The following is a 24,028-nucleotide window of genomic DNA, read 5'->3' as shown; positions in this document are numbered from 1 at the left end:
AACCAAACTAAAAGTCCATCAGTTAGGAAGAGGAATGCTTTAAGAAATTACAGTACATCCGTAATAGAAAAAACCATATAGCAATTAAAAAGAGATACCTATGTGGAAAGTTATTTAAGACATCTTTTTTTTTTTTTTTTCCTTTGTCTTTTCCAGGGCTGCACCCATGGCACATGGAGGTTCCCAAGCTAGGGGTCTAATCGGAGTTGTAGCCGCCGGCCTACACCAGAGCCACAGCAATGTGGGATCTGAGCCGCATCTTCGACCTACACCACAGCTCACGACAACACCGGATCCTCAACCCACTGATCAAGGCCAGGGATCGAACCCTGGACCTCATGGTTCCTAGTCAGATTCGCTAACCACTGAGCCATGACGGGAACTCCATTTTTCTTTTCCTTTCCTTTTTTCTTTCTTTCTTTTTTTTTTTTTTTTAAAGACATCTTAAGTTACAAAAGCAAATACAGGATTTCCTGTTGTGGCTCAGTGGTAACAAACCCAACTAGTATCCATGAGGACATGGGTTTGATCCCTGACCTCCTTCAGTGGGTTAAAGGATCCGGCATTGCCATGAGCTGTGGTGTAGATCGAAGATGTGGCTCAGATCCGACGTGGCTCAGATCCCACGGTGCTGTTGCTGTGGCATAGGCCAGCAGCTACAGCTCTGATTGAAGCTCTAGCCCGGGAACCTCCATCTGCCACATGTGCGGCCCTAAAAAGACAGAAAAAAAAAAAGGGCAAATACAACACACCATAATTAAGAAAATAATGAATAAAATGAAATTATACACTTCTTCACATCACTATATGTGTTTGGAAAGATACCCACTTTTCTTTCTTTCTTTTTTAGAGCCATGTCCTCGGCATATAAACTTCCCAGGCTAGGGGTCAAAATGGAACTGCAGCTGCCAGCCTACACCATTGCTCACGGCAACACCAGATCCTTAACCCACTGAGCAAAGCCAGGGATTGAATCCACATCCTCACAGATACTAGTCGGGTTTGTTACTGCTAAGCCACAACGGGAAGGAACTCCGATACCCACTTACCTGAAAACAAATGAAAAGATAACTTGAGTTGAAGATACTGGGCTTGAGTAGAGGGGACAAGGAGGACTTTTATACTGATTGAATTTTTCATAGTTTATTTGTATTAACTTTCTTTTAATTTCAGTATTTACATAGTATTTCAGTATGGTAAAAGACATCCGCAAGTGGAATCTATGAAAATCTTATAATTTTTCTTAAGATGCATGAATTAGAGGACATTTACAATGACTTTACTGTAATGTATCTACTTTTACTATAATGTACCTACACTCATCAGGAGTTCCCATCATGGCACAGCGGAAACTAATCCGACTAGGAACCATGAGGTTGCGGGCTCAATCCCTGGCCTCACTCAGTGAGTTAAGGATCCAGCGTTGCTGTGAGCTGTGGTGTAGGTCACAGACGCAGCTTGGGTCTAGCATTGCTGTGGCTGGGGTGTAGGCCATCGGCTATAGTTCCAATTTGATCCCTAGCCTGGGAACTTCCACATGCTGCAGGTTTGGCCCAAAAAAGACCAAAAAAAAAATCTTTGTGGGAGTTTCCTGGTATCTAGTGCTTAGGATTCGAAGCTTTCACTGCTGCAGCCTGGATTCAATCCCCAATCTAGGAACTGGGATACCACATCAAGCCACTATATAACACAGCCAAAAAAAAAAGTTTTGTATTTAATCATAAACTCTAAATATAATCATAGAATTCTGGAAGTAAAAGACATCTTTTAAGATGATGTGGAAGTATAGTTTCAACATTGGAATTACCTGCAGAGATTTGAAAAGAAAAAAGCAGAACAATACTTGGATCCCAATCTAATGGTATAACCCAGCTATTATCTGTAATATGGAGAAACTGGAACCAAACTAAAAGTCCATCAGTTAGGAAGAGGAATGCTTTAAGAAATTACAGTACATCCGTAATAGAAAAAACCATATAGCAATTAAAAAGAGATACCTATGTGGAAAGTTATTTAAGACATCTTTTTTTTTTTTTTTTCCTTTGTCTTTTCCAGGGCTGCACCCATGGCACATGGAGGTTCCCAAGCTAGGGGTCTAATCGGAGTTGTAGCCGCCGGCCTACACCAGAGCCACAGCAATGTGGGATCTGAGCCGCATCTTCGACCTACACCACAGCTCACGACAACACCGGATCCTCAACCCACTGATCAAGGCCAGGGATCGAACCCTGGACCTCATGGTTCCTAGTCAGATTCGCTAACCACTGAGCCATGACGGGAACTCCATTTTTCTTTTCCTTTCCTTTTTTCTTTCTTTCTTTTTTTTTTTTTTTTAAAGACATCTTAAGTTACAAAAGCAAATACAGGATTTCCTGTTGTGGCTCAGTGGTAACAAACCCAACTAGTATCCATGAGGACATGGGTTTGATCCCTGACCTCCTTCAGTGGGTTAAAGGATCCGGCATTGCCATGAGCTGTGGTGTAGATCGAAGATGTGGCTCAGATCCGACGTGGCTCAGATCCCACGGTGCTGTTGCTGTGGCATAGGCCAGCAGCTACAGCTCTGATTGAAGCTCTAGCCCGGGAACCTCCATCTGCCACATGTGCGGCCCTAAAAAGACAGAAAAAAAAAAAGGGCAAATACAACACACCATAATTAAGAAAATAATGAATAAAATGAAATTATACACTTCTTCACATCACTATATGTGTTTGGAAAGATACCCACTTTTCTTTCTTTCTTTTTTAGAGCCATGTCCTCGGCATATAAACTTCCCAGGCTAGGGGTCAAAATGGAACTGCAGCTGCCAGCCTACACCATTGCTCACGGCAACACCAGATCCTTAACCCACTGAGCAAAGCCAGGGATTGAATCCACATCCTCACAGATACTAGTCGGGTTTGTTACTGCTAAGCCACAACGGGAAGGAACTCCGATACCCACTTACCTGAAAACAAATGAAAAGATAACTTGAGTTGAAGATACTGGGCTTGAGTAGAGGGGACAAGGAGGACTTTTATACTGATTGAATTTTTCATAGTTTATTTGTATTAACTTTCTTTTAATTTCAGTATTTACATAGTATTTCAGTATGGTAAAAGACATCCGCAAGTGGAATCTATGAAAATCTTATAATTTTTCTTAAGATGCATGAATTAGAGGACATTTACAATGACTTTACTGTAATGTATCTACTTTTACTATAATGTACCTACACTCATCAGGAGTTCCCATCATGGCACAGCGGAAACTAATCCGACTAGGAACCATGAGGTTGCGGGCTCAATCCCTGGCCTCACTCAGTGAGTTAAGGATCCAGCGTTGCTGTGAGCTGTGGTGTAGGTCACAGCCATGGCTTGCATCTGGTGTTGCCGCGGCTTTGGCATAGGCTGGCAGCAACAGTTCCGACTGGACCCCTAGCCTGGGAACCTCCATATGCCACAGGTGCGGCCCTAAAAAGACAAAAGACAAAAACAAACAAACAAACAAAAAAAACACCACTCATCAGAGTCACTTTTTGGTGTAGTCTGGTAAAATAGATTTCCATTTTATTAAAAAGTCATATACTTGGAGTTCCCGTCGTGGCGCAGTGGTTAACGAATCCGACTAGGAACCATGAGGTTGCGGGTTCGATCCCTGCCCTTGCTCAGTGGGTTAACGATCCGGTGCTGCCGTGAGCTGTGATGTAGGTTGCAGATGTGGCTCAGATCACGAGTTGCTGTGGCTCTGGCGTAGGTTGGCAGTTACAGCTCCAATTCGACCCCTAGCCTGGGAACCTCCATACGCCTCGGGAGCGGCCCAAGAAATGGCAAAAAGACAAAAAAAAAAAAAGAAAAAAGTCATATACTTATCTTTGTTTTTTAAACAATTATTAAGTCCTAGTTTTATATAACTTGAATTTTATGATGTTTCAGTAGGTATTAGGATAAATTAGCCCCAAAGAAAATTTCCTATGATGCAACATTTTGGTATCTCAACCCTAATTCAATAAATAATTGACTCTGTAAGAGGCACTTTGATGTATTTTTTCCTTTCAAGTGTTTGGGAACCATCATTTGCTGGGAACTAATAAAAGTAAACCTATGTTATCAGTATATCACTAGGGTTTATGAACACACCCTAAAGTAAAAATAACTACCTTTCAACACAGCCAAGGGGATTAGAAATACTTTAAGATGTGTGGCATAGATCCTCCCACAGAGAAAATAGTCCATAAATGTTACTTATCATTTTTACTGTTTTGAAAAGATCCCACAGCTCGTCTCCTCAGGGACCCACATGCAAATGAGAAGTATGCTGCTTTGTAACTCATCCTGGGAAAATTATTTGTTGCAAACTTAAATACCTGAGTTATAGAATTTGTAAGGAAGATCCTTACAAATTAATACACACAAAAAAGAGGAAGGCATATTGTACCTAGCAGAAAAAGAAGTGACAGAAACACCTGGAATTCCTTTCACTGCAGAAATGACTTTGTCCAGGTCCTCGTCGTTCGTAACACTGAATTCTACTTTGTGTGTTCCCTCCGTAGGGTAGTCAGGAGCTTTGGAAGGATGGATGGGTCTGGAGGTGCAAACTCCTAGAAAAAAAAATTGTCAGGAATTGGAGTTTTGTTTTTGTTTTTGTCTTTTTGCCACTTCTTGGGCTGCTCCCGAGGCATATGGAGGTTCCCAGGCTAGGGGTCGAATCGGAGCTGTAGCTGCCGGCCTACACCACAGCCACAGCAACTTGGGATCTGAGCCACGTCTGCAACCTATACTACAGCTCACAGCAATGCCAGATTATTAACCCACTGAGCAAGGACAGGGACCGAACCTGCAACCTCATGGTTCCTAGTCGGATTCGTTAACCACTTCACCAGGACGGGAACTCCAGGAATTGGAGTTTTTATGGTCGTTGTTGTTGTTGTTTGTTTTTTGGGTTTTTTTTTTTTTCCTTTTTAGGGCCGCACCTGCGGCATGTGGAAGTTCCCAGGCTAAGAGTCCAATCAGAGCTATAGCTGCCAGCCTATGCCACAGCGCCACAGCAATGCAGGGTCTGAGCCACCTCTGAAACCTACATCAGAGCTCAAGGCAACGCCACTAATCGAGGCCAGGGATAGAACCCACATCTTCATGGATACTAGCTGGAGTCATAAAGGGAACTCTGGGTTTTTGTTTTGTTTTGCTTATTTTTTTAAATTATTATTATTAATTTTTTTGTCTTTTTGCCATTTCTTGGGCCGCTTGCACAGCATGTGGAGGTTCCCAGGCTAGGGGTCTAATTGGAGCTGTAGCTGCCAGTCTACACCAGAGCTACAGCAACCGGGGATCCAAGCCGTGTCTGTGACCTACACCACAGCTCACGGCAACGCTGGATCTTTAACCCACTGAGCAAGGGCAGGGATCAAACCCGCAACCTCATGGTTCCTAGTCGGATTCGTTAACCACTGCGCCACGACAGGAACTCCTGTTTTGTTTTTTAATTAAAAAGATAAACTATTATGAGCAAAACTTCTAAGAAATTATTTTTTTTAAAGATTCACTCTCACATGGTTACATAATATAAACATATATACATATCCCTTGCATACACATCCAATATTCCCCATAATCTAGGGATTCAGTACAGATATAAAAATTGGATCTATCTTCAGAAGACTCTCTTTTTCCTTCTTAAGGTTGCACCTGCAACATATGGAAGCTCCTGAATAAGGGGTCAAATCGGAGATACAGCTGCCAACCTACACCACAGCAACCCCAGATCCGAGCTGATTCTTCAACCTAGGCTGTGGCTTCTGGCAAACCAGATCCTTAACACACTGAGTGAGGCCAGAGGTCGAACCCACATCCTCACAGAGACTATGTTGGGTTCTTAACCTGCTGAGCCACAATGGGGACTCCTAGAAGACTCTTAAATATCACAAAATCTTGGACAAGACTGACTCATGAGAGTCTCTAGTGGACTAGTGGTTAAGGACTTTGTTCTCACTGCTGTTGCTCAGGTTCAATCCCTGGCCCACAAATATCTGCATACTACGGGCATGGCCAAAAAAAAAGAATTGACTCATGAGTTTTAGATGACGTTTAGAATTGTGACTGCTTACTAAATATACTCATGTAAACGGTGATTCAAGTTGCAAATGCTCATAATCTATTTGACCACATTAATCTAGATTATGTCATCACAAAAGCTTCAGCCCAAAATGAGGAAACTAAAGAGACTTATTAAAAATAAAGCTAGGAGTTCACATCGTGGTGCAGCAGAAATGAATCCAACTAGGAACCATGAGGTTTCGGGTTCGATCCCTGGCCTTGCTCTGTGGGTTAAGGATCCAGTGTTGCCGTGAGCTGTGGTGTAGGTCTCAGATGTGGCTCGGATCTTGTGTGGGTGTGAGTGTGGCTGTGGCATAGGCCAGCAGCTGTAGCTCCGATTGGACCCCTATCCTGGGAATCTCCATTTGCCTCGGGTGTGGCCCTAAAAAAACCCAAAAATAAATAAATAAAATAAAATAAAGCTAAAACGCACTGAATTCCCTCATTATGCTAGACATTGGGACTAATTCAATAAAACTCTATTTTACTAGACATATGAAGTAGATTCTAGAGAGGCCTGAGCTTTCAGTTAACAAGCATTTCTGGAGTGCCCAAATGCTAGGCACTGTGCTCCATGAGTAAGGAATCACAAAATTTAGTCAAAAATAAAGACTTCTGGAGTTCCCGTCGTGGCGCAGTGGTTAACGAATCCAACTAGGAACCATGAGGTTGCGGGTTTGGTCCCTGCCCTTGCTCAGTGGGTTAACGATCCGGGGTTGCCGTGAGCTGTGGTGTAGGTTGCAGATGCGGCTCGGATCCCGCGTTGCTGTGGCTCTGGCGTAGGCCGGTGGCTACAGTTCCGATTCGACCCCCCCTAGCCTGGGAACCTCCATATGCCGTGGGAGCAGCCCCAAAGAAATAGCAAAAAGACAAATAAATAAATAAATAAATAAAGACTTCTGATGAACTCCTTATTCATTAAGGATAAAAAGAGAAAAAGAAAAGAAAACAAAACAAAACACTTTTTTTTGGCTGCACCCACAGCCCTTGGAAATTCCCAGCCACAGCTGCAACCTGGACTGCTGCAGTGACAATGCCGGGGATCCTTAATCCATTACAGCACAAGAGAACTCCCCAAATTTTCATTTTTCAGTGCAATTTAACTGTCAAGTTTCAGCAAGATTATTTTAAAATACATAAAAACAGAATAATGGTCCTCCCCCTTATAGTGGTTAACACACTACAGGAAAGACATTCTAAAATTTCACATCATTGGTAGGGAAAATACTAAGCATGAAAGACCAATAGGCTTCTCACCAAGCCCTTTAGCCAACCAGTGGTTGACTCCCTGGGGGGCAGCATCATAGGCTGTGTGAGGAGAGTAGATCCCAACTCGGTTCTCGAGTGCCCGGATCACCAGGCGTTCCTTCCAGCTTTTCCAGGTGATTCGCTTCATGGGTCGGAAAATGGGCGGATGGTAGGAGAGAATGAGATCGGCCTTCTTCTGCAGTGCCTCCTCCATCACTTCCTCTGTCAAGTCATTGGTGAGGAAGAGGGTGCTCACCGTGTGTGGTGGGCTTGGTTCCACCAGTAATCCAACATTGTCCCAACTTTCAGCAAATGAGAGGGATGCAAAGTCATTCAAGGAAGAAAGGAGGGCCTTCAAATCCATGAAGGAACGGGAAGAACTGCAGATCAGGGAATGAACAAATCGGACTGTCGTGGAGGCCAGGCGTACACGGGATAACAACATAGAGAAGTCAGGTGAAACCGAGTATCTGATGTCAAAACACTGAAAATGAAATACACGTGCACTTCAGACTCTGACCTTTGAGACAGCAAAGCATATGAGCAGAAGAGCTGCCATCCTTCAACCGAGGTTCAAGTACTGGCTTTGCTACTTACCAGCACGTCGTATCATAGCTAAGTCATTTAACTCCTCTGAGCTTGTCTTCGAATCTACAAAATGGAGGGACTATAACTTACCTCACGGGCCATCTGGAGAAGCAAATGGATTACTATGTTTAAGTCACCAGGAACAAGCCTGGTAGATAACACACAATTATGTTCATCTCCTTCCTGCCCCCACCCCACATCCTTGTTCTTGCTCACCCCATCCTTGCTTGAACCAGCCTTCTCCATTTCTCTATTACCCTTCTTTCCAAGTCCCCTTTGACTTCCTAAATAAAGCTTTTCTTAACAAACCTTCCTTTTCTGTGTCCCCCTCCCCCATCCCACCTGCTTCTGCCCTAGTTTTTCTTATGTTACATTCCTGTTTTCTGTCTCCCACAGTACTGGCAAGCTACCAGAGAACAGGAACTATCTCTTCTGTATCTCAGTATCACCAATACAGGCCAGTGCTAAATGCTTACTGCACAGACCGGCACAGTCTCCATTCCCTTATCACAGCAGAATTAAGTTATGGTGGTAGAGACAAACATTAAAAGGTGCTTTATGGGAAAAAAGTAACAACAACATATTTTAAAAATGAAGTGTTTTGTCAGCAGCCAGAATCATGGGATGCGTACGTGGATCACTCTATGAATGGGCAGCAAATGGGCCCCAAACCATATTCAGTATATGGTTTGGAGTCATGTGGAGCCTCCACAAACCACTGGAGCCTGGGGTCTTTGAAGATCTTCTAAGGGTCCTTATACCACTTCCACTCTCCAGATTCCCTGACACTACTCCAACTCCCCAGACTTCTAAATCTGGCAAGCGCTAAAGTGAAGCTCTAGTGGGCCACCACACTGGTTTTGAGTTATCTATTGTTAGATCTGAAGCAGCCCTTGGAAATAACAAAACCACCATTTCCTATGAATCTACAAGCTGCGTAGCTCATTAACAAGAATAGGAGGCAGCAGGGCACAGTGTGAAGGGCACCTGACCCTAAAACCAGACTGACTCCCCGAGCCGCAGCTGTCTAAACAGATTACTCTATCTCTGCGGTTCCCATCTCTGAAGAATAGAATAGCGTTCAGCTCACGGTATCGTCGCAAGATTTCACCGTAAAGTTGGAGAAAATGCTTGGCCTAAAGTCAGCACTGCTTGTTAATAAGTATTATTAGCAGGACCCACTTTACAGCCTGTGAACCTCGCCCTCTTATTTCAGCCCCACTTCAAGCCTTTTCCAGAACAATTAAAAGTGCGGGGAGCACAGTGGGCAAGCCGCGAGTCAGGACCCTGGCCGCTCTAGAACCCTAGGCTCTGGTGCAGCAAACCGGTTTTCTGCGCCTATCTCCTCCCCCGCCTCCTTTCGCGGCAGCACCCCCAAAACCTCAGCCTGCAAGGGCCACAGCGCGCCGACAGGGCCTCATTGCCGCACGCAGGAATCTAACCCACCGGAGAATCACCAGTCCCAGGTTGCCAAGAGCGCTACTTCCGGTCCTGCGCAGAACTTCCTGGAGGCGTAAAAGTGGGCGGGGCGGGGGAGCTGGGCGGAAGAGGTCTTTCCTATTTTGCATCTGAGTTCAGGGGCGCCTGTAGGGATTGCCCAACATTACGCCTTTTGTCCTAGTGTGATTATTTAAGAAGTTCTCTAAGGTCAAAGGAGTTCCTGATGGGGATAAATTACATCCTCTCCCTCGTTCTGGTCGGTTGGGTTTGGGATAGGGAGGAGGAGGAAGGAGGTGAGCAGAGGAGGGGCGTTCTCCTAAGTGGGTCTCCTGCTCGACTTCCGGGTGGCGGCCTGAAGAAACTTTCTTGGAATTTACAGACTCTCCGGAGCACCTGTTATTGAATCTTTGCTGTTTTAACAACAGCTGTGGGCAGAGCCTCCTTGCCTGACCACTTGAATTTCTCACAAGCTTCCTATCTTAATCTATTTCTTGACTAAAAAAATATCTGTATTCAGTGAAGTGGTTAAGTAAGTATGGGGTAGCGTCACTTACTCTTTCATTCACTTGAACACTGGAAGAGCGCTCTATGCTTTAGTTTTTAAGCTGCTTGGAGTGAGTATTCTGGAGGGGAGGGTGTTGTTGAATTAAGCAATTAAAGCATATAATATATTAGTGCTAAGTGCTTTAGGGAAAGGAAATCTTTAAGACAGTATTAAATAGATTTATCAGGTCAATGAGACTTAACTTTTGAGCAGCGACTTGGAGGTGAGGGAAATAGCCGTACTGAGTGTAAGTGTTCCAGGCGAAGGGAAAACCCAATGCTAGGCTTAAGGCAGAAATGTATCAGACTCTTCTTGAAGAGTAAGCAGGGGAAGTAGGAGTTTAGGGGCTGGAGATGAGTAGGATTGCTTGATCGCTTCCACAACCGGATTACTTGGGAGGGATCTGTTCTCCTCGAGAATTTTTCTTTTAAATATGCAGGAAACATGAGCATGTTTGAGTTAAAAGAGGGAAATGAATTAATTCTTTTTCTTTTGGAAATAGAGGCTCGTTTTTGAACTTCTGTCAATAAACTGTAAGAAAGTAACAGTACATCCTGAAACCATCAAGAAGAAAAATGGTAAGTTTTATAGAATTCTTATGAATGTCTTTGTATATATAATTTTTAGAAATCTAGTCAAGGGAAATAAAACTGCATGGAGATTTCAATGACAAGACAAATGATAAGCTGTAGAAGTGTAGAGTATAAAATGATTCTAAACAAAACCGAAACAAAATCACTTTAAAATTCTTATGTTTTTCGGAGTTCCCATTGTGGCTCAGTGGTAACAAATCTGACTAGCCTCCATGAGGATTCAGGTTCGATCCCTGGCCTTGCTCAGTGGGTTAAGGATCCCGTGTTGCCGTCAGCTGTGGTGTAGGTTGCAGATTTGGCTTGGATCCCAGGTTGCCATGGCTTTGGTGTAGGCCAGCAGCTGTAGCTCCAATTCAACCCCTAGTCTGGGAACCTCCATATGCCTTCAGCACAGCCCTAAAAAAAATTTTAAAAAAAATTTTAAATCCTTACTTTTTCATTTAAAACACACAGAATTTACCTTTTATGGAGAAAGATTGATTACAAAATGAATTTGAGATGGAAAGCGGGTATTGCAGGAGCAGAAGAGCATAGCTAGTTGTGATCATTTTAATTGGATCCTTTTACTCTCTCTCTCTCTTTTTTTTTTTTTTTTTTTTTGTCTTTTTAGGGCTGCACCCACAGCATATGGAGGTTCCCGAGCTAGTGGTCAAATCAGAGCTGTAGCCACTGGCCAATGCCACAGCCACAGCAATGTGAGATCTGAGCCACATCTTTGACCTACACCATGGCTCACAGCGACTCTGGCAGATCCTTAATCCACTGAGCAAGGCCAGGGATCGAACCTGCGTCCTCATGGATCCTAGTCAGATTCGTTTCTGCTGAGCCACGATGGGAACTCCTGGGATCCTTTTTCTCTTGATCCGACGTGGACAACTAGAGCTTGAGGTAGAAGGAAAACAATTTGCCCTACCATCCCCCACCCTACACACATGCACAGACACACACACCGTTGCTCTCTGTCTTCAGCCTGGTCATAGTCTGACTACTAGATACTACTATAAGAAGAGAAATTAAAAAGGAAGCCTCAGAATTTTTCTACCCTCTCTGGAATGGGGTAACAAAAGGAGTATTCTAGCTACCAAAACAACAGATTAAACAAACAAAAAGCAAGCAAGCAAGAGTACTCTGGTTACCTCTGCACATTTAGGATCTGAAAACACTGACGCTTTTTATTTCTGTTGTCTTTAGTGGAGAAAGAAGTTGTTTCTTTAACTCCCTCACAAATTACATAAGAGAAATGGGGAAAACTCTGGTTGTAAAAGTTGTTTTCTTACTATTTCTCAATAAATACTAATGACTTAGTGAATTGCCATTTAAATCAGTAATACTAACCTAAAAATTGTTTTTATTGGGAGTTTCCTGGTGGTGCAGTGGGTTAAGGACCTGGCATTGTCACTGCTGTGGCTTGGGTTGCTGCTGTGGCATGTTTTGATCCCTGTTCCAGGAACTTCCTCATGCCGTGGGCAAGGCCAAAATTTAAAATTTTTATTTTATTTTATTAATTTATTTTTTACCGTGGCATGCAGTGGCTTGATGTGGGATTTCAGGTCCTAGACCAGGGATTGAACCCAGTCCTAACCACTAGCCACCAGGGAAATCCCCAAACTGTTTTTTAGTGGTGAAAAATTAAAACTTGAAATAATTATTTCCTTCACAATATGTTCTCCTAAAGTCTTAGCATAGATACTATTTTACCTTAACATTTGTATTTATCTTCTGGAATTTTTTTCCTATTGCAGAAATAAATTTTGAAGAAATACAACTTATCTCTCAGAACTGTTTTGTAGATGGATAATCTCTGACATAGTGTTTCTGTTTTTATTCACATAGTCATTTTAATATCTAGTTTGGGAAATGATAGTGGGTAAGGTCACCTGAAGAAATCTCATTTGTTCTCACATTTCTCTCTCCTTTTTAGTCGGTGACTTTGCATACCGATGTCGGTGATATTAAAATAGAAGTCTTCTGTGAGAGGACACCCAAAACCTGTGAAGTGAGTACCATAATGTACATAATGCAACACGATAACTATTTTTTAAATTAATTAATTAATTAGGTGGGGTTTTTTTGTTTGTTTTTTTAGGGCCGCACTTGTGGCATATGGAAGTTCTCAGGCTAGGGGTTGAATTGGAGCTGCAGCTGCCAGCCTGTGCCACAGCCACAGCAATGCTGGATCTGAGCCTTGTCGGTGACCTACACCAAAGTCCACAGCAACACCAGATCCTTAACCCACTGAGCGAGGCTAGGGATTGAACCCAAGTCTTCATGGATACTGTTCAGGTTCGTTACCACTGAGCCACAGTGGGAAATCTCTTAATTTGTTTTTATTATAGTTGATTTACAATGTTTTGTCAATTTCTGCCATACAGCAAAGCGACCCAGTTATACATATATATACATTCTTTCTGTCACATTATCTTCCATTATGTTTCATCACAAGTGCTTGGATATAGTTTCCTGTGCTATACAGCGGGAAGGATAACCATTGTGAAATTGAGTCATCTGGGAGTTCCCGTCGTGGCACAGCAGAAATAAATCTTACTAGGAACCATGAGGTCGTGGGTTTGATCCCTGGCCTTGTTCAGTGGGTTAGGAATCCAGCGTTGCTGTGAGCTGTGGTGTAGGTCGCAGACAAGGCTCAGATCTGATGTGGCTCTGGCTCTGGTGTAGGCCGGCTACTGCAGCTCTGATTAGACCCCTAGCCTGGGAACCTCCATATGCCACGGGTGTGGCCCTAAAAAGACAAAAAAAAGAAAAAGAAAAAAAGAAATTGAGTCATCTAACTTAAACAACATTCAAAAAACCTTTTCTATAAAACCATTCTCAAGAAAAACCAGCAATCATAATTTCTGGATTAATTTCCACTTCCTTTTCTGATGTCAAAGGGGGATCAAAGAAAGGATAGATAGGATAGTTGTAGCTCAGTGGTAACAAATCCTGCTGCTGTCCATAAGGATCCAGGTTTGATCCTTGGCCTTGCTCAGTGGGTTAAGGATGGGCATTGCCGTGAGCTATAGTGTAGGTCACAGATGTGGCTCAGATGCAGCATTGCTGTGGCTGTGGTGTAGGTAGGCAGCTGCAGCTCCAATCTGACCCCTAACCTGGGAACTTCCATATGCTATGTGTGAAACCCTAAAAAGCAAAAAACAAACAAACAAAAAGGATAACTTTACCCATAGAGTGGTTGGTATCTTTTTCTTTTGGCTTATTTTCCTCAGGAAGTATAAATAATCATTAGATATTAGATAAGAGAATTGTTCCATACATTACTTCATTTGTTAAAGTGACAAGGATAGAAGGAAAAAGAGTCAGCTCTATATATCTTCATTCAACAATTTATTTGTGAAAGGCTATCTTCCCAGCATCTGGAACTACAGTAATGAACAAGAGATAGTCCTTGCTCTTGTGGAGCCAATATTCTACCTGGGAAGATAGGCAGGGGGTAAAAATTCATTCTAGAAAAAAAGTAATTCTGGAGAGTGATAGTGCCTTGAAGGTAATAAAGTACTGAGATAGAGAATAATGGAAATACATTTTTTGTCTTTTTAGGGCTGCACTGTGGAAGTTGAATTAGGGCAGTACCCACCAGCCTACGCCACAGCCACAGCAACACCCACATCCTCACAGATACTAGTCAGGTTCTTAACCCACTGATTCACAGTGGGAACTCCAGGAAAGTATTTAAAAGAAGGTGAGGGAAAGCCTACTCAAGAAAGTGATACTTTAAAAATTGAGTGCAGAGAGTTCCCTTCATGGCTCGGTGGTTAACCATCCTGACTAGGATCTATGAGGATTCAGGTTCCATCCCTGGCCATGCTTAGTGGGTTAAGGATCTGGCATTGCAGTGAGCTATGGTGTAGGTCACAGACACAACTTGGATCCCGCTTTGCTCTGGCTGTGGCGTAGGTCGGCAGCTGCAGTTCTGATTCAACCCCTAGTCTGGGAAATTCCATATGCTGGCAAGTGCAGCCCTAAAAAAAAAAAAAAAAAAAAAAAAAAAACCTTATGCAAAAGGTAATGAAAGTGGGAGAAGGGAAGAATTGTGAGGGTGGGAATAACATATGCACAATAGTCTATAAAATAGCTCATTAATGACAACCTACTGTGTAGCACAGGAAAATCTACTCCATAGTTCATAATAACCTATGTGGGAAACAAGAATGGATATATTTTTATGTATGACTGATTTCAGTTTGCTGTACACTAGAAGCTAATACAACATTGTAAGTCAACTACAATTGCATTATTTATTTATTTATTTATTTATTTTTGTCTTTTTGGGGCCGCACCCATGGCATATGGAGGTTCCAGGCTAGGGGTCGAATTGGAGCTGTAGCTGCTAGCCTACGCCACAGCCATAGCCACACCAGATTGAGCCGCATCTGCCACCTACACCACAGCTCATGGCAATGCCAGATCCTTAACCCACTGAATGAGGCCAGAGATCAAACCTGCATCCTCATGGATACTAGTCGGGTTTGTTAACCTCTGAGCCATGACAGGAACCCCACAATTACATTTTTTTAAAAATGCAAAAAAAAAAAAAAAAAAAAAAAAAAACGGTAATGAGGGCATCTCCATGAGAAGACTTATAAAAAGCATATTCCAGGAATAGCAATAGCAGATCAAAGGCCTCATGGTGGGAAAGCCTCCTTTTATGGATGAATTCTCAGAAGGCTGATGGGGTAAACATAGGAAGCAGCAGGGAAGGGGTTACTGTCATTGTGAGATGTAGACCTAGGCTAGGTTATGTAGGGCTTGTTAAGCTCTGCTGATGATTTTGTATTTTATTCCAAGAATCGAAGAAAACTATTAGAGAGTTCTAGGCAGGGAAGTGACATTATCGAAAGCAATACCTCATAGATATATATAGTTTTAAAATGTTGTAGTACTTTCAATAAATGCGGCTGTTTCTTTATATTAAATGTGTATCTGGTACATCACTTCTCAATCATTTTTATTCTCTTCAGAATTTCTTGGCTCTTTGTGCCAGTAATTACTACAATGGCTGTATATTTCACAGAAATATCAAGGGCTTCATGGTTCAAACAGGAGATCCAACAGGTAAGTTATTCCAATAATATTTAGGAAATTGAGTATATCGTATGAAGAAGAGACTAGACAAAGACTAGAAAAATAAAAGTGCATGGAATTTTCATAGCTTATCTTAACAAAAAACTTTTAAATAAAAGCTACTAGCACCTAGCCCTAAAAATATGAACAATATTGGTAAGGAGAGTTTTGGGGTTTTATAGAGCTATTTTATTTTTATGATCTTGGTGTGAAGTTCAAATTTGGGAAGTAACAGAGTATATATCAAATTTTATTTGTACTTAAGAGTTATACCATATAGGGCCTTCCCGTCATGGTGCAGCAGAAACTAATCCGACTAGGAACCATGAGGTTGTGGGTTCGATCCCTGGCCTTGCTCGGTGAGTTAAGGATCTGGTGTGGCCATGAGCTGTGGTGTAGGTCACAGACTCTCCTTGGATCTGGTGTTGCTGTGGATGTGATGTAGGCCAGCAGCTGTAGCTCCGATTCCACCCCTAGCCTGGGAATCTCCATATGCCGTGGGTGTGGCCCTAAAAAGCAAAAAAAAAAAAAAAGTTATACTATAATTAAACTAGGCCTTACATTTAGAAAATTAATTATATACTTCATTTATTTGTCTTGTAATAGGTACTGGAAGAGGAGGTAACAGTATCTGGGGCAAGAAATTTGAGGATGAATACAGTGAATATCTTAAGGTATGTCCAGAATACTTCAAAATCTATTTTTTCATGCTGTGTATACATTTGGGAACTTTGATAAATATGCTATAGTAATACAAATTGAGATCATTAGTAAATAAATATTTTTTTTAGTAGTTTTGGACCCTTGGGAAGTGATATCAGGGAGGAAAAATAAATGGCAGTTCTAGCCTAATATATACTGGAATCTCGCCATCACATGAATCTTGACATTAAGTGAGCTCTTCTTTGGTTCCAATCTGAAATGTTTAATCAGTAATATACCTAAGGGGTTTAATGTCTTGCTATAAAATTTATGTGAATTACTTGTCTTGTTCATTACCACCGAGCCGCAAGGGTAATTCCATACCAATTAAAAAAAAAAAAAATGTATGAGTTCCAGGAGTTCCTGTCATGGCTTGGTGATGATGAATCCGACTAGGATCCATGAGGATGCAGGTTTGATCCCTGCCCTTGCTCATTGGATTAAGTATTCAGCGTTGTCACGAGCTGTGGTGTAGGTTTAAAATGTGGCTCGGATCCAGTGTTGCTGTGGCTGTGGTGTAGGCCAGCAGCTACAGCTCCGATTTGACCCCTAGCCTGGAAACTTCCATATGCCTCAGGTGTGACCCTAAGAAAGGTTAAAACAGACCAACAAAAGTCAGTTCCATTCCCCAGAGATGACGTAAGTTAACAATTATTATGTGGTCTTTTGAACTTGTATCTTCATAGAATGATAACTTTAGAAAAAAGATATCAATTCTCCTCAATTAGAATATGTAATTTAGAGAGTTTCTTTTGGTTAAGAACCCAACACAGTGAGGATACAGGTTGATACCTGGCCTTGCTCAGTGAGTTAGGGATCTGGTGTTGTCACAAGCTGTGGCACGGGTCACAGATGTGGCTTGGATCTGGTGTGGCTGTGGCTGTGGCATAGGCCTGCAGCTGCAGCTCCAATTTGACCCCTAGCCCAGGAACTTCCATATGCTGAAGGTATGGCCTTGAAAAAAAAAAGGGGGGGGGTTCCCATTGCGGCTCAGTGGTTAATGAATCTGACTAGGAACCATGAGGTTGCAGGTTCGATCCCTGGCCTTGCTCAGTGGGTTAAGGATCTGGTATTGCTGTGAGCTGTGGTGTAGGTCGCAGACACGGCTCAGACCCCAAATTGCTGTGGCTCTGGTGTAGGCCAGTGGCTGCAGCTCCGATTGGACCCCTAGCCTGGGAACCTCCATATGCCGCGGGTGCGGCCCCAGAAAAGACAAAAAGACAAAAAAAAAAAAAAAAAGAATATGTAATTTAGGCATGCCCTGGTGGCCTAGTGATTAAGGACAGTGTTGTCACTGCTATGGCTTGGGTTCAATCCTTGGCCCAGAAACTTCTACATGCTGCAGGTGTGGCCAAAAGAAAAAAGACAATATTAATATTAAATATTTGATGAATATATTTCATTATAGTAAAATATATTCATCAAAACTTCTGAAAAATATTTATTGCAATGTTTAAAAAGTCACTTTTTTCCTGAATTGGAAACAATTTTTTAGGTATTAATTAATGACTACTTCCATGATGCTAATCTGCTATCCTACACCAGTGATTTTCAAACATTGCTGTTACAGATTTCACCTGTGGTTGTTTCAAAACTGTAAAAAATTAGGGGCAAAAAAAGAAAAAAATGGGGTTTCCCACTGTGGCACAACAGGATGGGCAGCATCTTAGGAGTGATAGGACATGGGTTCAATCCCTGGCCCGGCACAGTGGGTTCAGGATCAGGGGTTGCCACAACTGTGGCTTGGCTTGAGACTGTAGCTTAGATCTGACACTGGCCCAGGAACTCCATATGCCATGGGGCAGCCCACAACAGCAACAACAAAGAATATATATATTTAAGATTGGGGCCTTTCTCCCTAAATCTAGAGAAAAAGAGTCAGTAGAACTGATCAGGACCTTGATTATATTTTAAAGTTCCCTGATGATTCCTATGCAGCCAAGGTTAGGAACTATTTTCTTATCATGAGTTGAGGATGTGTGTTGAAATTCACATACTCGGGAGTTCCCGTGGTGGCTCAGTAGAAACAAACCTGACTAACATCCATAAGGACGCAGGTTTGATCCCTGGCCTAACTCAGCGGGTCAAGGATGTGGCCTTGCCATGAGCTATGGTGTAGTTCACACAGGCAGCTTGGATCCCACATCGCTGTGGCTGTGGCATAGGCAGGCAGCTACAGCTCTGATTTGACACCTAGCCTGGGAGCCTCCATGTGCTTTGGGTGTAGCCCTAAAAAAATAAAATAAAATTCACATATTCACAAGAGAAACTCTTGTACATGTGCACCAGGAAACGCGTACAAGAGTGTTCCTACATCACAACACAACAATGGGAGGAAAAATTATGTATACATGTATGCATAACTTGGTCCCCATGCTGTACAGTGGAAAAAAATAAATAAAAATAAAAAGGAAAGTATCTATGGAAAGAAACATAGATACCAAAAAAACAAACAAACAAAAAAAAAAACCAAAAAAAAAAAAAAAAAAAAAAGACTGTTCCTAGAGTGTTATTTGTAATAGCATAAATCTAAAAAACACCCAAATATCCACTGATCTTTGGACAATCTGTAGTATTTTCACTGTAAAATATTATACAGTGAAAGAAATCAGAACTCCAGCTCTGTATACATGTATAAATCTTAGAAACATAATGTTAAGTGTAGAAAGCATTTCCTAGAAGACTACAAATTGTATGATACTACTTTATAAAGATCAGAAAGAAGCAAAAGGAAACAATATATTGTTGCATGTGTAAAGATACTGGAATAATAGTTACCTCTTGGAGAGGCTGAGGTAATAGCTGAGAGGAGCACATAAGTATGTGTAACACTGGTAAATTTTAATTCTTAAAGCTTGGTAGTAGATTAATGGCTGCTTATTTTATTAAGTTATAAGTAGTACATATATTCTTATGTATGTATCAAATACTGCATTTGATTGATAGTCACCTTTTAGGGAGACAATAAAGCATTAATATCTATGTAGCTACATCTCTATAGCTTGTTAATGTCACCTAATGAATAGCTAAAGATAGAGTAATCTTTGGGTTACTTCTATGTTTTATATTTGGGCATCTCCATGTAACATGATTGTCTGTCTTCAATCTTATCAGTAAAGTCCTTTTAATTCCAGTACACAGAAATTAACTTGTATAACAAATTGGGTCATGAATATTAGAGTTAGATGAGGCCTTCCGTAGGTAATCCTGGATTATAAACTGATTGTCCATGGATGGATGGCTCACAGATGCATTCTTTATGGCCATTGGTTTAAAAAGGTAAATGTCATGAAACAAGAAATACACTGTTCATTTTAGACTCTGCCATTCCTAATGTTTACATTCTCCCCAGTTACCAGTTTGTTACCTGCTGACCTTTGTGAGCGTTTGAATTATGAATAAATCCCTGAACTAGTCCAACCTCCCTTGTTTTACAGATAAAGAAACTAGCCAGATTCCAGTGTATGTGTGAAGAGATTATGGGCATTTTGGTTTTGTTATCTGCCTGATCGTTTCATGCCAGCATATTGTTCCTTAATATAAATGTAAGGACTATTTCTGTTATACGTTGGTATTGCCAAAAGTGTTTGTGGCCACACTTCTCCAAAGGGAAGGTGAAATTGATTGGGGAATATGATTTGATGTATAAACAATTTACATGCAAGTTTTCAGAGACAAAGATAATACGGAAACTGAACATTTGGATTAGCCCTAATAGAAGCTGGTTAAGTATTTTCTTGATTCCTCGAAATATTTGGAACCTAAAGAGTGCACACCTTGTTTCAGTCCTCTATTTGGAATAATCATGTAAAAATAGCTAAATACTTTGGTCTGTCTTTTTCAGCACAATGTTAGAGGTGTTGTATCTATGGCCAATAATGGTCCAAACACCAATGGATCTCAGTTCTTCATCACCTATGGCAAGCAGCCACATCTGGACATGAAATACACGGTATTTGGAAAGTAAGTATTCTGGTTATGGTTTTCTTTGGAATTTCAGTGTCAGAGATGCATGTGAGTGGCTGTGATAAAAGCATAACTAGTATTTAAATAAGAGTATGAGAGCTAAACATACCTGGAATTTAAGTCCACTACCTAACAGCCCTAAGACCTTGGGAAACTTACAACCTCTCTGAGCCTCAGTTTCCTTATTTTGTAAAAGAAGGGCCAATACTTTTATTTTAAGGATCCTTATGCAAGTTAACAGTAATGTGTCTATTTTAATTAAGAATAGCTTTCTGGGAGTTCCTGCTGTGGTGCAGTGGGATCAGCAGCATCTTGGGAGCACTGGGATGCAGGTTCAGTCCCCAACCTAGCACAGTGAGTTAGGGATCCAGAATTATTGCCACAACAGCGGCTTGGAGCTTATCCGTGACCTGGGAACTCCATATGCCGTAGGGGCAACCAAAAAAGAGATTAAGGGGCGATTGAATCCTGGGAGGTGTTTAGCAGTCTCTGCCGGAATATCCATTATATGCACTATACCGGGCAAATGCTTTTATAAATCAACAGAGAGCCAATCTGTCACCAAATATTTACTATGCCCAATAAAGCAAGGCACAGTTCTAAAGTTTGTTTTATTTAACAGATAGGATGCCAAGCTAGGTTAATTAAAAAATTTTTAAAAACGGTACAACTTTTCTTTTTAATTCCATATACATGTCTAATTTATAGATTAATAATAATCAAGGAACAAGAATAGTAGTTTTTGTGTGTATATGGACAATCCAGACTGTCTTCCTTTTTTCTCTCTTAACTCACCATTCAGAATTATTGATCGGTAATTACCAGGACTTATCTTAATGAGTTTGTTAAAAAAAAAAAAAAAAAAAAAAACACCAAAAACTAGAGTTTAAACAGGGGTTCCTAACCTTCAGTCTAGTAACTCCTTGAAATTGTGTTTTGTGTATACACATGCACATTTTTCTGAGAAAATGGTACATAGTGTTCCACTGGTTCCCAAAGGTACCCATGTCTCAGATATTTAATTAAATTTACCTCAATCCTACATGCCCTTTTTTGCCTGAGATCTGTTTCCTTTATCCTCTATTTCTCTTACCCAGAAAGTGAGAAGGCCTTTAAAACTTAAAATTTAGGGGAGTTCCCATCGTGGCACAGTGGTTAACGAATCCAACTAGGAACCATGAAGTTGCGTGTTTGATCCCTGCCCTTGCTCAGTAGGTTAACGATCCAGCGTTGCCGTGAGCTGTGGTGTAGGTTGCAGACTCGGCTTGGCTGTGGCTGTGGCGTAGGCTGGTGGCTACAGCTTCGATTCAACCCCTAGCCTGGGAACCTCCACATGCCGCGAGAGCAGCCCAAGAAATGGCAAAAAGACAAAAAAAAAAAAAAATTAAAATTTAAAAGAGTTCCTGTCATGGCTCAGTGGAACTGAATCTGACTAGCATTCATGAGGACACAGTTTCGATTCCTGGCCTTACTCAGTGGGTTAAGGATCCAGCGTTGCCAAGAGCTGTGGTGTAGGTTGCAGACATATCTTGGATCCCATGTTGCTGTGGCTGTGGCGTAGGCCGGCAGCTACATCTCCTCTTGGACTCCTAGCCTGGGAACCTCCATATGTCATAGGTGTGGCCCTAAAAAAGACAAAAAAACAACAACAAAAAACCCTTATAATTTAAATACCTTAATTGTTCTACATTTGAGAGTAAAATCAAAAAGTTTTGGTTATAATACCATTTTAATGGAAATGTAAAATAAAATGTAAATCTGTTATCCTTTTTCCTTCTTTTTTTTTTTAAGGCCACATCTGAGGCATATGAAAGTTCCTGGGACCAAGGATTGAGTCTGAGCTGCAGCTGTGGCAACTCACTGCACTATGCCAGGGATCAAACCCACAACTCTGCAGCAACCCAAGCCATGCAGTCAAATTCTTAACCCACTTCACTATGGCACTATGGCAGTAACTCCCTGTTACCTTTTTTTAAATACATACTATAAGTCTTGGGAATTGATTTGAGCTGCACTAAGAAGTATGACCTGAAAAGCCAGAGTTCCCGTCCTGGCGCAGCGGAAATGAATCCAACTAGGAACCATGGGGTTGCGGGTTCAATCCCTGGCCTCGCTCAGTGGGTTAAGGGTCTGGCATTGCTGTGAGCTGTGGTGTAGGCCGGCAGCTATAGCTCTGATTTGACCCCTAGCCTGGGAACCTCCGTATGCCGCAGATGCGGCCCTGAAAAAGACAAAAGACCAAAAAAAAAAAAAAAAAAAAAAAAAAGCCACCTTTTCTTAGCAAATGTTTTAGACTAAATTTCTAGAGCATATTTGAAGGATAGCTCTCAATATTTTTTTTCTTGGTGGAAAAATGAAGTGGGCTTGTTGGAAGTGGGCCTAACTGCCTTATCTTCTCCTTTTTTTTTTTTTTTTTTTTTCTGTCTTTCATTTTAGGGCTACACCGACGGCATATGGAGGTTCCCAGGCTAGGGGCCTAATCTGAGCTGTAGCTGCCAGCCTACACCACAGCCACAGCAATGCTGGATCTGAGCCACGTCTGCAACCTATACCACAGCTCATGGCAATGCCAGACCCTTAACCCACTGAGCAAGGCCAGGGATTGAACCCGCAACCTCACAGTTCCTAGGTCGGATTTGTTTCTGCTTTGCCACGACAGGAACTCCTTTTTTTTTTTTTTTAAAGAAAGAATTGGAATATTTTATTCGAGCTAGATCTGAGGGTTCAGAGAACTGTTCCCTCTTCTCCTGTTCTATTATTGCCTTTTCTTGTTGTCCAGAAGCAAAACATAAAAACACCATATTTAAACAAGAAAGTTCAGGGAGTTCCATCATGGCTCAGCAGAAAGGAATCTGACTAGCATCCATGAGGATCCTTGGCCTCGCTCAGTGGGTTAAGGATCCAGCATTGCTGTGGCTGTGGTGTAGGCCGGCAGCTATAAGCCCCAATTAGACCCCTAGCCTAAGAATCTCCATATGCCGTGGGTAGGGCCCTAAAAAGACAAAAACCAAAAAAGTTTACCTTAGGACCTTCAGTGTAGGGAAGTACTGATAATAATAATAGTGTCACCCTTATGTACTTTATCCACAGATAAAGCAGAGAAACCCTTATGACGGATTATATTGGCCCCATTTGTAGCTATTCTGTGTGAGTGACGCAGAATACAAATAGATACTTTGGTGGAAATATTCCTGCCCTTTGCTATTGCTGTCTAAAGGCATAAAAATAAATTTTTTGTTTCTGAATTTTGGTCCATACTTATGACAGAAAATCAAAGTATTTTATCGTACACTCAACTAGGAATTCAAAGAACTGTGAGACTTGGTTATTTTCTCCTAAGGAGACTACAATTGCTCTACGTATTTGGATATTCTGTTTCAGTCTCAGGAAATTTTCAAACATTATATTGTTTTTCTTTCAGGGTAATAGATGGTCTGGAGACTCTAGATGAACTGGAGAAGTTACCAGTAAATGAGAAGACATATCGACCTCTTAATGATGTACACATTAAGGACATAACTATTCATGCCAACCCATTTGCTCAGTAGCTATAATAGACCCGGACAAATACTTGGCAAACTATGCAAGAACAGACCTATTATGGTTTGCCCAATTTTAATTATGTCAGAGGTTTCATCATCCTCTGCTTGTTTACAACTAAGATCTTATGTGAGCTGGTGGTACCAAGGGGAGCCAAACAGCTTTTACTCCTATTCTCATAACATATTCTTTACTATACCAGTTATCCAATGTATTTCCTGAAGCTTAATTAAAAAAAAAAAAAACCTATGTTTAA

General features: G+C 41.5%; 2 protein-coding genes across 20 annotated transcripts in view; one reads left to right on the top strand and one right to left on the bottom strand.

The window, feature by feature from the left end:
* Positions 1-9,430, bottom strand: part of NIF3L1 (NGG1 interacting factor 3 like 1) — a 22,772-nt gene extending 13,342 nt beyond the window's left edge. Inside the window, exons 1-4 of one of the 13 annotated variants that reach the window (XM_005672076.3) lie at positions 9,293-9,365; positions 7,921-7,974; positions 7,333-7,807; positions 4,418-4,580 (exon numbers count right to left, since the gene is read on the bottom strand). In XM_005672076.3, coding sequence (XP_005672133.2) covers positions 4,418-4,580; positions 7,333-7,768 — 599 coding nt within the window. In that variant the 5' untranslated portion in view covers positions 7,769-7,807; positions 7,921-7,974; positions 9,293-9,365. Of the gene's footprint in view, positions 1-4,417; positions 4,581-7,332 lie in introns of all 13 variants that reach the window. The other 12 variants (XM_013984377.2, XM_005672075.3, XM_003133583.6 and 9 more) reach the window with 12 other exon arrangements.
* Positions 9,414-24,028, top strand: PPIL3 (peptidylprolyl isomerase like 3). 7 transcript variants are annotated; one of them, XM_001925925.4, is made up of 7 exons: positions 9,433-9,607; positions 10,398-10,473; positions 12,410-12,484; positions 15,462-15,555; positions 16,171-16,238; positions 20,111-20,229; positions 23,654-24,028. In XM_001925925.4, the coding sequence occupies exons 2-7, from the start codon at positions 10,471-10,473 to the stop codon at positions 23,778-23,780; spliced, it is 486 nt and encodes a 161-aa protein (XP_001925960.1). In that variant the 5' UTR covers positions 9,433-9,607; positions 10,398-10,470; the 3' UTR covers positions 23,781-24,028. The 7 variants fall into 7 exon arrangements, with proteins under 7 accessions (XP_013839835.1, XP_001925960.1, XP_005672124.1 ...); XM_005672067.3 differs by having other exon boundaries at positions 9,442-9,644; positions 23,654-24,021; XM_005672069.3 differs by having other exon boundaries at positions 9,443-9,558; positions 23,654-24,021.

The sequence above is a fragment of the Sus scrofa genome, chromosome 15, assembly GCF_000003025.6.
Source record: "Sus scrofa isolate TJ Tabasco breed Duroc chromosome 15, Sscrofa11.1, whole genome shotgun sequence".
Taxonomy (NCBI): Eukaryota; Metazoa; Chordata; class Mammalia; order Artiodactyla; family Suidae; genus Sus; species Sus scrofa.
Note: the sequence above shows the minus strand (reverse complement) of the source record. Positions and strands in the feature narration are given on the sequence as shown.

Bases quoted from the DNA above. Each gene is read 5' to 3' on its own strand.
- PPIL3 (XM_013984381.2), top strand. The intron at 16,239-20,110 runs GTATGTCCAGAA...TGTCTTTTTCAG, and splicing joins AATACAGTGAATATCTTAAG to CACAATGTTAGAGGTGTTGT. The intron at 20,230-23,653 runs GTAAGTATTCTG...TTTTTCTTTCAG, and splicing joins AAATACACGGTATTTGGAAA to GGTAATAGATGGTCTGGAGA.